We start from the raw sequence: 14,788 nt of genomic DNA, 5'->3' as shown, positions 1-14,788 counted from the left end.
CTGCTTCCTAGCGGCAGGGAGGAGTAGTGCAAGAGGGCGGGGCCAGTTGGCAGGCGTGACTCCATGCTGCTCTGTGATTGGACCGTTACCTCTCATATATCCCCGAAGCTAAACAAGATTTTATCAACACGGTGAGATACAAACAAACACTGCCATTACTGCTACAGCAGAGTGTCCAGATAGAGGCTAACTCGTCACATTAATTTAACAACTACTACAGGTGACTCAAAGTAGGAAAGCGTGATGAATAACATTTCTTTGTAACTACATCAGCAGCAGAAAGTCGACACCTCACAAGAATTTGCAGGACTTCCTTAATCATTGTGGAAAGACTGGAAACTACCGGAGCTGACAGCTGCTTTACACGCTCCCTCCTGCACTTTCTGACATGGCGACTAAGCTCGTGTTGAAGTTTTTCCGTCCCCCTGTGCTCACACAGCTGGTAAGTTGTGGGATACTGTCATGCTTTGCTTTTCCTGCGCTGTTTCTGTGGGACTGCTGTGACTCATGTCCTCCGTCCAGGCGTCCCTGTCCCGGGGGAAGGCGGCGGCTGCAGCTGGGATCAGGTATTTCTCCAGTGACCCGCCACAGGAGAACATCAGTCGCTATCCAGTTCCTTACAAGAAAGACCTACCCTTTGATATAGTGGCGCTTATGGAGGAAGTTGAGTCAAAGGTACAACTAAACAAACCTTTATAAATGAGGCATTTAACTGTGCTGCACATTCATTAACACCGCCATGAGTCTGATTTTACTAAACTTGACATTTCCTTATAGGGAGGCTTTTTGCCTAATGTCTTCAAAGTCCTGTCTCACAGACCAGCAGAGTTCAGAGCCTTCTTCGCCTACTACAATGAGCTCATGAACAAGGAGACAGGTGTGTGTTTGTTATGTTTCTCTGTAGCTGCAGTGAGTGGTGCTGCTCAGGGGTGGTGATAGAAATTCTAGGCATCCCGAGGGCGGCTGTTGGGCCCCTGAAACAGTAGGTGTAATGTTCCACCCCCTGTACCACTATGGGCCCAATGAATCATTCATGCCAGTGGCGGTTGTAACATATTTGGTGCCATAGGCGAGCCGCCCCCGGGTGCCCCAACCCCTTGCAAAAAAATAAACATGTTTAAACATTCTTTAATTACCAAACTGTAAATAAACTACCTCGCTAATAACAAACAAGTGCTAATTTAACAAATATGTGCTAATTTGCTTTCTGTAACATGTTGTACAAGTGTTATAATTCAATTTTTTTCATTCAGTTTTGTTTATAAAGCCCAATATCACAAATCACAATTTGCCTCAGAGGGCTTCACAGCGTCAACGACATCCCTCTGTCCTTTGGACCCTCACAGCGGATAAGGAAAAACTCCCCCCAAAACCCTTTAACGGGGAAAAATAGAAAAATAAAATAATAAAATCCTATAATAATCAATATATAAAACAATTACAAATTAACTTGATCAGAAGAATAAACAAGTAATATATGACATTGTAAAATAATGATAAAATGTACAAACCAGCTTTCAAAGTGAACTAGAGATGCACCATTCTTTAAATTCTAGGCTGATATTGATACCAATGTTTAAAATAACAATTTTGCCTAAAGCCCATACCAAAGTTTTTATATTAGCCAATATATTTTATGTTGGTTTCTTTTGTTTTTTTTGTTGTTGTTACTAATTCTTCATTTGTGCCAGGGAAACACAGAAATCTACATTATAAAAAATAAAAGAACAGTTTTAAAGCCATTCAGTCCTTCATTACACTACCTTTCAATAAGCACAAATTTAATTTAATACATTTTTATGAAACATTTAACATAACCTTCTTTCACAGGAAAAACATGTTAAAAAATTTAAAAAAAAAAAAGCTTTTTTACTACATAAATGATGTGTCATAATTCCCTCTCTAAAATCTATTTTATAGTGCTGTGAAAACATCAACAACAACAAATTTCTCCTTCAAACAGCTGGTTTATTCAAGTTTCCCACCAAAAGCTACATTTTACAAAATTACATTGAACACATCATGAGAACATAATAATTGACCTTTGCCCAGTACTCATTTTTACTGAATAGAGCTTGAATGCTTCACAGTGTAAATCAATACAATCCATGAGCTGCTTAGAGGTAACGATAAACACTCCTCTCAGTAGTGTTGTGGCAGTTGAGAGCCTTTGCTGTTTTGACATGGTAACGATACAACATGTTTCAGGGTTCAAGTGACGCAGGGTAACTTGCCCATCTCCCCCAGAGAGCAGGTTAAGTCCTTAGAAGGCTTTGCTATGTAGTTATGTTGTTGTGGCCTTATGTAATATTTCAAAATTATAATATTTCAAAATGATAGTAGTAATAGTATCAGTAAAAAACAGTAAAAAATAAACATTTTGATTTTTCTTCTGTGGCGCTCCCTATGGATAACAGCACCCTTAGCGTTCTCCTATACTGCCTGTGCCAGGGGCTGACAATGATTCACACTTTAACCCTCATCCAGCTACAAAATCAGACTGCACATCGTCCACCTCTGAAATAAGCCAATGTCTTATTTGCCAAGGTGGCTACCTTTGTACGCAGTATTGCTGACTCATGTTTTAGGGCTGTGCTCTGTTTGGCTTTTGAGGTTGTGTGTTTTATTTTAGAGACAGCAGGGGCACTGAAAGCCCTTTCGGAGCGCAGGCGGTACACAAGGACGCAGGTGTGATATTAAATCTGTTTCAGTTGATGATCAAACAGTGGCAGGTAGAGTGGTCGAAGCTGAGGTAAATAAGGTCTGGTAGGAACATAAATATCTAGACGGGGAAACAAAACAGACAATTTATGTGAAAAGGAAACTCCACCCATCTGATATGGACATTTTTAGCTGTAGTTGGGGAGTTATGGTGCTGCCAGTATAAGAAGGTGAGAGTGGTGTAATTTTCAGTCTGGCGGCTGCACGGTTGCCTGAATGCGTCTGCTCTCCACCACTCACTAAACATAGCAGATGTAAACCCAGACAGCCACAGCCATAACAAGCAGGGAAGACTGCACACTAGAAGAGTGAACGTAATAAGAGACTACTTTTAAAAGAAGGTGCATAATGTCTTCAGAAAGTTACTCCATGTGTCCATAGGCTCTTGCTTTAAATAAATTCACCAATGGGGTCTAAAAAGTTTAGCAACAAAGACGCTGAGTTAGCAACGCAGCTGCAGGTAGTGTGAGAGGGCCGTAATATACCTGAGTAATGATTGCAACCAGAGATCTGCAGAGCACATTAGGTATGTTGTTGCAGTACCTTTTATTTCATTAGCTTTTAAACCTCAGTTGAACTTTTGTTTTGTTTCCATCTTGTGAAATAAAACTGAATGGGCGCTTCGTGAGCCGACATGTGAACCGTGACTCATTGAGGAAGGAGAAGTGTGGACCTTGAGGGTAGACCAATTAAGAGCCAGTGGACTGGAATATGAGCACCCCATTATCATGTTTCAGCTTCTCAGAAGTGAGTGATACAGCCCGTAATGAGAAGACATTAAGATACTATGTGGAACGGAAGCTAACCTGAAAGTGTCCCACTCCACTTCAGCTGACTAATGTTTGACTTCACTAAACCAAACTATGTCAGCTCTGCGGTCTGTGTGTGGTTATTGGATAACCACGGTCTGGATTATTACTGTACATGTGTTAAGTCATATTGACCTCCGAGCATTTACACTTAGAATAAAAATATATCCTGAACAATAAAAATAAAACACATTACAGCCTCAGAGGACCCATAGATGCCTCTACTAAACTGAACATTATAAAATTCTAAACTTCTAAAGTTACAGGTGATATTGTGGCCACCGCTGAATATTATGGACCAGTTCCAGGAGGCAGTTTATTCCTGAGTTTGTGATTTATACTTGTGCCTCAGCTCTATGCAGATTTTACACCGTTGTGAGCAGTTATACATGTGTGGTGGTGTGTCTGTGTCACTCTGCAGTTACACCTCCAAAACACTAGTGAACAGTGGGATTTCTGTGAAGTGCTGTACAGTTTAGTTGATTCAACACACCCAAAACACAGCTGTACAGTTTAGTTGATTCAACACACCCAAAACACACCTAAAACACACATTAAACATGGCTTAATAGAGACAATTTCAAACACAAGTACACAAATCAGCTTCACTATAACTTGCAGCATTCACAGACAAACACACATTTTCCCCACAAATACAACATGCTAATATTTTTAGCACAAGCCCATGGCATTTTACATTGTATAAATTAGCCTAGGGGCTAGCAGACTTTTCCTCTTGTTATATGAAGCTAAGGACAACTGCAACATTAAAAGGCGCCGTATGTAAGAATGTGGCCAAAACACTTACTGCACTCAAATTCAAAATACTGCCGCGAGTCGTGTCCGCCCCCCCTCCCCTACAGATTTGAGGTTGCTGGACAGCGGCACGTTGGAGACTGATTTGTTTGCCCACGGGTGGCTGCCGTGGCAGGGCCGCGTCGCCGTGTCCTTGATCTTCGGTTTTCCAGCGGACCGTTCGAGCAAGTCCGGCTTCTCTTCTGCTAACGCTGCTGCCGGGATACAGCTGAGGAGCCGGCTGCTAATGTTATGTACCGAGACACTGCTAACGCTGCTGCCGGGATACAGCTGAGGAGACTGCTAATGCTATGTACCGGGACACTGCTAATACTGCTGCCGGGATACAGCTGAGGAGGAGCTGGCTGCTAATGCTATATACCGGGACACTGCTAATGCTGCTTGCCGTGTTGCTGTAGCTCGGTCGTAACTTTAACTGATGCTGAGACTCTACTGACTGTGTGACTGGTAGACGGCGGTGGGTGGCGCAACAGGCCAAAACACAAATTCAAAACATAAACATGATTTGCAGACTGCAAAAAAATTTTTTAGATGCAAATATTCTGGCTGTACTATTGTTGTCGGTGAGATCAGTATGTTATATGAACATTATTCCTTAGTCTCTGTGACATATTAGGATGATTTTACGACTATTTGCTTTAGATTTCTTACATATAGCTCCTTTAACAAGTTTAACATCACAAAATTGTCTCATACTAAACACGTTTTCCAAACAAATACAATATGCTAACGTTATTAGCGCAAGCCTATGGCATTTTACATTGTATAAATTAGCCTAGTGACTAGAGGTGATTTCCTCTACTCATATGAAGCTTTAATAAATCACACACAAGACTTAAAATGGTAATTTGTGGAGGCTTCATTGTCTTCACAATTTATTGTTTCTTATCTGTGAAATAAAAGTAAATAAAGGCTTCGTTTCTAATGAGGGTCAGCTTACAACATCGGCAGGAGGTCTGCCTTGCCACGACGGCATAGGGTACGGTGTAGGCTCTACGTCGACGCAGAGCCTACACCGTAGGTACAGCGTCGATTTGATGCAGAAGTATAAATCCCGCTTTGCTGTACCCTATGCCGACAATTTCACATTGATTTGCTATCTAATGTCTTCCAGGTGGATTGACCAAAGCCGACCGTGAGCTGATTGTAGTGGCCACCAGTACCCACAACAAGTGTCTTTACTGTGTGATCGCCCATGGTGCATTGCACCGCATCTACTCAAAGAAACCCACTCTTTCTGATCAGGTATATTCTTTAAAGGAATACCTCACCCCTAAAATGATTATTTGTATATCAGTTACTCATTACGTCAAACTCTGGAAGAAACCTTGTTTTTCTCGCATATGAATGATGAATTAAAAAACTGAGAAAATTCTTGATGAATTAAAGTCGGATTGGATCGAACATAACAGCAGCAAAAATATATCTGTTAACAAACTCTCAAACATTTCGTGCAATATAATCCAAGTCTCACTGATCCAGTGGTATGCTGGGTATTTTCCAAATACATGCATGTTTGCTGAAATATTAATATTTAAAACATTTCTGCATAAACAGTCTCACACAATGCCTGCACTGTTTGGGAAGTACTGAGTAGGCAAGTGTAAAAATGAGACTTGGATTATACTGTGCGAGTTGTGTGAGAGTTTGTAAACAGATGTTTTGACACAGTTTTGTTGTTAAACCTGGCCCCCCTTTACTTCCATTCATCGAACATTTTCTTTATTTTTGGAGTCTTTGCTTACCATGAAGTCATGCAAGAAAAACATTTGGGGGATGAAGTATTCCTTTAATAGATTTTTTACTACTTGTTTCTGCTTTACTTATTATAATACATAATTACTGCAGTTGTCACATTAGTGTAGGTACGTTACAGGGCATTTCAATCAACTGAAGCTAAACACATTTCTTGTGATTCAAAAAAGTTGTATATTAAATGACATATGTTCTGTCTAATGAGCTCCTTCTCTACTTTCACGCAGGTTGTCGTTAACTATAAGAATGCAGAGCTGTCACCACGGGAGCACGCCATGCTGGACTTTGCCATGGCCGTGTGTCGCTCCGACACCATCACAGAGCAACACTTGGAGTCTTTGGAGAAAGTGGGCTTTGACCGCGAGGATGCGTGGGACATCGCTGCCATCGCTGCTTTCTTTGCCATGTCCAACCGGCTCGCCCACCTCACTGACATGAGGCCAAACGTAGAGTTTTATAACATGGGCCGTGTACCTCGGGACAAGAGCAAGGACAAAGGGAAAGAGAAAGGGGAGTAGTGTTACTGACAAGACAATCAGATGCCATTGTTTATTTTTGTCTCCCTCTCGTGAACATGTGGTTTCTTATTTATGCTTAAATGAGGTGCAATATCAGAACTAAGGTGTCCAACCTGAGCTGCAATTAAATTGAACGCCAACACTAGGGATGGGAATTGATAACATTTGTCAATCCTGTCAATTGTTTCCATTATTGATTCCCGATACTATTTCTGCCTGGGAAAAAAGTAAGCCCACACTGGTTATTAGCGTCAGTGCAACAGTTTTATTTTCTCTTACTTTGTACACAGTGTAAAAACAGTAGAAAAAGGCATGTGACAGCCTGCCATCGTCTAAAATGGATTAAATAAGAAAACATTTGTACAGCATACATCGTCAATTAGATTTTCTTAGTCAAAGAAAAACCTGCTAAGCCTGCCTGTGTGGTGCTAATGTTAACGTAACAGGATATTTACCCTCGGTAACAGACGTGGCGCTCAGCTGGGAAGCACTGGCTCTTGTGCAAAGAGTGTCAGATACATGGCATTTCTGGAATTTAAGCCTGCGTTGCGTAGAGTTGTTTCCGCATATTGCTGGTGTTTCCATCCTCAGCTGAAATCATCATCTTATGGACAATACAAGCAGCACTGTTGAAATGAAGCCACGTTATGGATCGTTTCCTCATCACTGCCATGATTCCTTGTTTCAAGTTTCCAGCACTATGAGTTTGACATCGTTTTGCAATGCACATTATCAGAAAAACATGCCGTCTATGATGAAAGGAATTAATAAGCTCCAGCCCTTTTTACGCTGTCGGTTCAAAGCGGGAATATCACACCTTCATGCTGCCTTGTGCTGTATTTAAGGTACGATCATGGAATCGGGGACCAGAGTGGTCTTGCCTTTAATCTTCCACTTGAGGTAGTAACAATGCCCAAACAGTGTCCATATAAACCGGACAGTCTGTAGGATGGGATCATGGGTGGCACGGTTCTAATATAATGTTTAGACAACATGTCATGTGTGCAACCCAATGCGGGGGATTAAAAAAAAATAGCTGTTAGCAGTTAGTGGCTAACTCAGAGAAAAAGAACAGCGGCTGTAAATTGGAAAAACAATGAGGCCATCAGCCGCCACATAACAGGGATGGTAAATGATTGCTACTGACACGTTAATGCTGTTGTTATTGTATAGAAAGTGCTGCCAATGCACATGTTACACACCACACCAGAGGCCAACACTGCATTGCCACACATCACATCTGCCACGCCCCTCTCGATTCCACAAAGAATGATGCTGCCTTCGTTTAATTATGTGTAAAGATTCAAAGGAGGCATTGAGAGTGGACTTTGTAGTGGCTGTATAGTGCGATCTCTGTGTAAAATGGCTTCTAAGGCATATACGAATCTGATGCGTTCACACAATTTGGAAGCGGTTCTCAATGCCCATACCTAGATAACACTGGAATTAGTAAGTTTGTCCTGAGATGATAATTTAGGTTCTAAAGTCACTTGACTGAGCCAGGGTAGGCGTGGAGAACAACTTGAGACTGACATGGGAAGGAAGTGAAATAACTGACCTTATTGATATTTTAGCACAGTGGTTCTCAACTGGTTGGTGGCGGTCCAAAAGTGGGTAGCAGGTCCATTCTGAATGGACCACAAGTGACTCGCAAATGCATCAAGTCTGTAAAAAAACATTTTATTTTGAAATACAGTGAATATCTGGCGCATAGCTTTTATTTTGAAGTGCCATTCCCTGCTGTAGAGTGAATGAATAACGGACAGTCACTTGGCAGTGACAGCAAACTAGCTCGACGACACGGCCAAACTCAAGTATGAAGCTGAGAGTATTAAACAGTGGACCTTGAACTAATGGCTAAGGAGAAATCTGGACCAGATGGGAACCACTGTTTTAGTCTTCTTCAAATCAATCAAAAGTCTCCTACTGTATCCAAAGTGTTTTTGCTGGCACTCCAGTTTGAACAGAGCACTTAAAGCTCCCTCAGTTTTCTTTACAATCCTTACATGTGAGAATGTTAAGTATATGTGACTCTGTCTTGGTCATTTAGATGACGAAGAAGCAAGAGAGAGGCAGTTTTGATTTTGATGTGCACCTTCCTGTGTGTTGATGGGGCAGACATACTTCTGCTGGTGTATGATTTGTCATTGTGTGTAACTGTAGTCATTATATGTGCTGATTTACCTTGTCATTTAGAATTTAAGGTGGCTCAAGTTGTTCACTGGACACTTGCCACATGGTGGGGAAAAGTTACTCTTTTGCAGCTAGTTGTCCATTTACATAAAACTTAATGGAACAATGTCGCAGTTGTCTTTTAACTTCCTTGTTTAAAACCTATGAAAAATAATCACATGAATCTCAAGCCAGCTCTTCATTTCCCTGTTCTCCAGTTTAATGTGCTCTGTGTTATGATGTGTGGCTCAATGCATTGCTAGTGCGACGTCCAGGAAGAGTGTTAAATTACAAGCATTGTTCATGCAGCAGTGAAAGCTTGTTATAAATAAACTGCTTCCTTCAGGCTTCCTTTTATTTTCTAAATAAACTATTTTCTTGACCATTTGTAAGATTTGACATTTATTTTTCTAACGTAACCACTTAGCTTTCTTTGGGAAATATTGATTTATAATAAACCACCTGTATCACAGATGGCAGGACAGACAGAGGTGAAGTACTTGCATAATTTTGGTACTATTGTGTATCACCACCAGGTGGCACCACACCCACACATTGGAATGGCTTTAATTTACACTGCTAAAAGATTAATATGATCTTACATCCATTAGTAGCTGCACATGTGAGAGACATTTGACAGTATAACATTATAGAAACAGGAAGAAAAAAATTATCATCATATATATGGGTGCAAATTTTCTTTCACAGCTCCTGGTCTAATTTCTCTGCGCTACACAACGCTCTCTCCCAAAGTTTATTTTCTGGCAACCTACTTTTATTTGTGACGTCCCTGTGCTGTCTATTACCAACAGTGATACAAGTCAAACATGACTTCAGGCGTCACCAGAAGATTTACTTTGGTGTGTGTCAGTGACGTTGGAGTTACAAACACCGTGTTGCAGCGAGAGCACGTATGCAAATAGTCCCTTTTTTGTGTGTGTGCATTTGAAAACTGCTTCGCTCACTTTGATATTTAGGAGATCTTCACACTTGGGAAAATGACTGTGAACACAGCTCAGGTGAATGACAGCCCAGTCCAAACAATCACAGATGATGTGACGAACTGAAAGTCATCTAAACTTTGAAAGTCATCCAGACTGGATATTTACTTCAGTGGAGTGGGACTCTTTCAGTATATAGCTACACACACTTACATTGAATTCCTCTGACAGAGCTGAGGCACATTGTGAAATCATCTGAAAGCTAATCTATTGACGTTAGTAAAGGTCATTTCGCTGATAGGTTTCCTCCCTGGGCTTCTCCTGCCCTGTCCTTATCGCCCTGATTGAGTGTCATATGTCTCAGGAAGTGCTTTTGTACTATCACAGCTCTTCATTAGCTACTAACTCTCCTGACCCCCATGGCTCCTATTAGTATTAAAAGGAGACAACAGGCTCCAGATGAGGGTAATTTATGGTCTGCGCTGGCCTGTTGTCACATCTTGTAACTCCTCAGGCCAAGAGCAGAGTAGAACCAGACAGATCACATGAAAACAAAGCTAACAGCTTTCAGGTGGAGGCTTTCACCCGTTTGTTATTGTAGTCTGTCGGTACGCTGATGGACAAATCAATACGATTTTATTCCTGTTGCAAACTGGAACAGGAGTCTTTGGAGGCTCTGTGCTGTGTCTTTATGCTCCTGAGGCAGATAAAACAAGTCATGTCAAATGGGGGCATAACAGAGGGCAGGAGAAAAGAGCGGTAGAGTAAAGTAAGAGGATTGGTGAGGTTGTGGGTCAAGTGGAAAAAAGATCACCAGTAAAGTAGACATCGTTTATGAAGGCCATGAGGGTGGATATTACTGTAAAGTGAAGAGCGGTAGCAACAGGCTTAAGACATCCTTCATCTGAGCAGACCTCACAGCGGTTCTCAGTGTGGTCCCAGAACTTAGAGCAGTTTCTGGAGGGATTTTGCATCCAATTTACAGTATTTCAGGGCAGTTCAATTCAGTAAAAATCAACAAAATTAGAATATAAAAGAATCACTTTACCACTCAGAGGTTTCACTTACACATGAAAGCCATTATCCAGAGCAAATGAGCGGTGTAGAATATTATTGTCCTTCACAATATGTCCCCCAGAGTGAGAACTAACGCACATTAAGGGTTGAAGTGAGGTGCTGATTACTGGCAGTGCACTTGAGAGTAGGAAGCAAGTGTCGCACACTCTGGCTCTTTTATTCAGATGACGTTTCAGCCCTCAGGCCTTCTACAAAATCAACAATCGATTGACTGTTTATCTGGAAAAAGGCCCGAGGGCCGATATGTCATCTGAATGAAAGACAAACGCATATTGAGCCAGAGTGTGCAACAGCTGTGTCCCACTTCCTGTCCATGTTTACAACATGAAAGAATCATCAACCAGAGAGAAAATGGAAAAAAGAAAGAACTTTCAATCAAATCAGTAAAATGCTATCAAATGCCAACACGGACATCAAGCCTCTAAAGTGCTTGTATATAACATTTTTAATGTTATCACTCAATTGAATAGGTGCTACTACTAGTGGTTATCAGCCTTATAGATATGAATTGTCAGGGGCCTGCTGCACCTACTAGTAGTTTCAGTAGGCTGTTATCATACGTGATTTAAACTTCTGCGTCCAATCGATGCTGTATCTACGGCGTAGACTCTGCATCAACGTAGAGCCTGATCCATAACCTAAGTTATCGCCTGACGTGCGCCTCCCCAGAACTGTAAGAAAACGTTGCGGCAACGCAGACCTCCTGTCTATTTTTGTAAGCTGAAACCATTTCCCTCAGTGGAAAAGAAGCTTTTATTTACTTTAATTTCACAGTTAAGAAACAATAAAGTGTGAAGACAATAAAGCCTCCACAAAAATAGCATTTTAAGTCATGTGTGATTTATCCTTTAGGGATTTATACTTCAGGATTTATCCTTGCTTCGCATGAGCAGAGGAAATCTCCTCTTGTCACTAGGCTAATTTATACAATGTAAAATGCCACAGGCTTGTCCTAATAACATTAGCATGTTATATTTGTTTGGAAAACATGTTTAGTATAAGACAGTTGTAATGTTGGTGAACCTTGTGAGTTGTAATGGAGCTGAATTTTGTAACGTTACTTTTGTTAAATGTTGCTGTTGTCCCTGGCTTCATATGAGACGAGGAAAAGTCTGTGAGCCGCTGGGCTAATTTATGCAATGTAAGATACCATAGGCTTGTGCTAAAAATATTAGCATGTTGTATTTGTGGGGAAAATGTGTCCAGCAAAAGTGATTTGTGTGCTTGTATTTGAAATTGCCACTATTAAGCCATGTTTAATGTGTGTTTTGAATCAACTAGACTTCACAGCACTTCACAGAAATCCCCACACTGACTAGTGGTTTTGAGGTGAAACTGCAGAGTGACACAGACACACCCTCACACATACATATGCTTATAAATGCTTACAATGGCGTAGGCCATGTGCATAGGCTTCAGCGTAGGCTCTGCATAGAGCTGACACACAAGTATACATCCCGCTTCGGTTGTCATGTGACGTTGTTCTGTTAGGTTTCACTTTCACTTTGGATAGGCACCAATAGGATGTGATTAGGTTTAGAAAAAAGATCATGGTTAAATTAAGTTTGCTATGTAACATGATGTAATGTGACGAACTTAGTACGTTAATTAAAATAAGTCACCTTGACTTTTGGTTTCACACAGGACACAAATCCCATTGTCTTGTCCTGTGTTTGTTTGACCCATTCACCTCCCCAGTCTCCTCCCTCAGTGGACTTCGCCACGTTTTATGTTTAAGTTATGTTCCCTGACTTCCTCCTTTGCTCCCGTCTTGATTACTGTGGCCACTAGAGGTTGCCACCTACCAGAAGGTGTAACAGGCCCCTCCTAACCCATATCTATAAGGACCGATAATGGCCATTCAATGACATTCAACTTGACAATTTGATTGTTTTGTCAGCTACTGCATACAAGGTCAAAAATACACTGATTGTGTGTATGTTGGCGAAGACCATGGCCAGGTCATAATATGTATTTAATTCAAGATAAAGATCAGGTGATTATCTCTGCTGATATGAACTCATGCTTTGAAACATGAAGCTGTTAAATTGTGAATTTGCCATCTCTTTGTGTCTGTGCACAGTCTCCAGACTTCCTGCAGTTAGAGTCAACCCACATAGCTCTGGGAGAGATAAGAAGGGGTGTTTTTTGGAAGAAGTGCTTCTCATCTTTTATGCCTCTGCTGGGTGTTCACAGTAAACTTAACACAACTCTGAGAGCTGTCAGACAACTCCTCCATTCTTCCACACTTGCGAAGGAGAGGAGACAGAGTGGGCAGTTGAAGTGGGAAAAATGAATTCAACGAAACATACTGAGGGATGCTCTGCCCCAAACTGTGTGTTCAGCTCTTTGTCCTAAACTCTTTTAACTGTGCTTAAGATCAGTGCATAGTTTGCTTTATTAACCCACTAACTGTAATGTCAAAATCAAAGCCAATACAAAAACTAACACTATATCTATTAGACTGAATTTGAGGGCACAAGGATGGAAACTACTAATGTGGTGTAAGCAGTTTCAAACTAAGAAGCAACATATTTCAGTTTGAATTTCAGGTCTTTCAGTGCAGTAAGCATTTTAATGGCAAAAAGAGAGACTGGATCACAAATATCTCTTACTAGAATAAAAAAAAGGTGATGCATGGCAATAAAATAATGTTTTTCTTTATTTAAAATGCTAATATTCCCTTAGTGTTGGAGAAAATTTTAGAAGGCAAGATGAACATCAGACCTTGAGTTGTCTAAATGAGATGATTCTTGAATTTAGCACTCCTTTACGTCTTTCCTTCAGATATACCTTCCAGCATAGGTACAACTAATGGAAAAATTAACATTATATTAAAAAGGAAGGAAGAAGGGCCTCTTGCTTATGACCCACCTCAGAAGGGGAGAGCGGGGCAAACCTAACACATTTTAGTTTGGGCTAAATGTTATCAAAACTGTTTGAGATTAATTATTTTTGTTCTAGCAACATGCACATCTCTGCTACAAATGAACAGTTGTTGTTTTTTTTCTAGAACTTACCTTTCGTCTACAAGTGCACTGAGAATTGGCAGACGTGAAATGTTACCCCGTAGATGGGGTTCATTGTAACAGGCAGAGGGTTAGTTGTGACACTTGCTGGAAAAGTCTATTTAACACACTTAATTCTATTCAATTCTATCGATGTATCATAGGTTGACACTCTTTATGGATCTATCTATGATAGATAGCCAAGCATCTGTACATCCCTCATCTAACCACCAATGCTAGACAGATACATACTATGTGTGGATATCATATGATTTTTCTCTTTTCATCCATGACAGATTGATGGATGGATGTATGTAGATACCATCTCTCCATCAACATCAGGCAAAAGATAAGTATCCATATGGGTTTCCATCCATCCATTAGTCTGTCATTGATATTCAATGGTTGCAATACATGAACATAGATTGGGTGACTTAGATCATATGTCAAAATATGAGTTTTGAATGTATGTATATCGACAAGACTGTGAAATTGTGTGTCATTAAGATACCTGACAAATCAAAAATACAAAGTATATCTCCTTCAATTGAACCCTGCCAGGTGGAAATCGTATCAAGCCTAGTTAGCACTTGGTGGGAGTTAGTTACGTAGTTCAAAATGGTGCTTTGTTTTCGGCAACAAGACAATCGTCAAGATGATATATGGTTGGATTTGATGACTTACATCAGGCAAGTCTGGCCCGGGTGCCAATTGTGGCCCACAGACCAATTCTAATTGGCCCTCAGCTTGACTTTCAAAATATACCATATGTGGCCCTTTACACAATAATGGTTAATCGAGCAAGATCACTTTGCATTTTTATGGTTGAATTTGTTTTTTTTTAACCCATTTGATGCAAGAATCAGTTGGCCCTCAGGTATTTTGACATTATTTTATCTGGCCCCCATTCAAAAAAGTTTGGACACACCTGACTTACATAGACTGCTCAGAAATTGAAAAACAATTATGAC

The 14,788-nt window shown here is 40.7% G+C and overlaps 1 protein-coding gene across 1 annotated transcript; it reads left to right on the top strand.

Moving 5' to 3' along the window:
- Nucleotides 1-112: 112 nt before the first annotated feature.
- Nucleotides 113-9,173, top strand: si:ch211-175m2.5 (uncharacterized protein LOC568697 homolog). Its single transcript, XM_050042142.1, has 5 exons — nt 113-442; nt 523-675; nt 778-877; nt 5,461-5,591; nt 6,329-9,173. The coding sequence occupies exons 1-5, from the start codon at nt 389-391 to the stop codon at nt 6,617-6,619; spliced, it is 729 nt and encodes a 242-aa protein (XP_049898099.1). The 5' UTR covers nt 113-388; the 3' UTR covers nt 6,620-9,173.
- Nucleotides 9,174-14,788: the final 5,615 nt, after the last annotated feature.

The sequence above is a fragment of the Epinephelus moara genome, chromosome 4 (genome assembly GCF_006386435.1).
Source record: "Epinephelus moara isolate mb chromosome 4, YSFRI_EMoa_1.0, whole genome shotgun sequence".
Classification (NCBI taxonomy): Eukaryota; Metazoa; Chordata; class Actinopteri; order Perciformes; family Serranidae; genus Epinephelus; species Epinephelus moara.
This window is presented reverse-complemented; position numbering and strand designations above follow the sequence as displayed.

What these genes read in the sequence shown, in the direction of transcription:
- si:ch211-175m2.5 (XM_050042142.1), top strand. Translation starts at nt 389, where the DNA reads ATGGCGACTAAGCTCGTGTTGAAGTTTTTCCGTCCCCCTGTGCTCACA. An exon ending in GCTCATGAACAAGGAGACAG is followed by an intron (nt 878 to 5,460) that starts GTGTGTGTTTGT and finishes AATGTCTTCCAG; the next exon opens with GTGGATTGACCAAAGCCGAC. An exon ending in AACCCACTCTTTCTGATCAG is followed by an intron (nt 5,592 to 6,328) that starts GTATATTCTTTA and finishes ACTTTCACGCAG; the next exon opens with GTTGTCGTTAACTATAAGAA.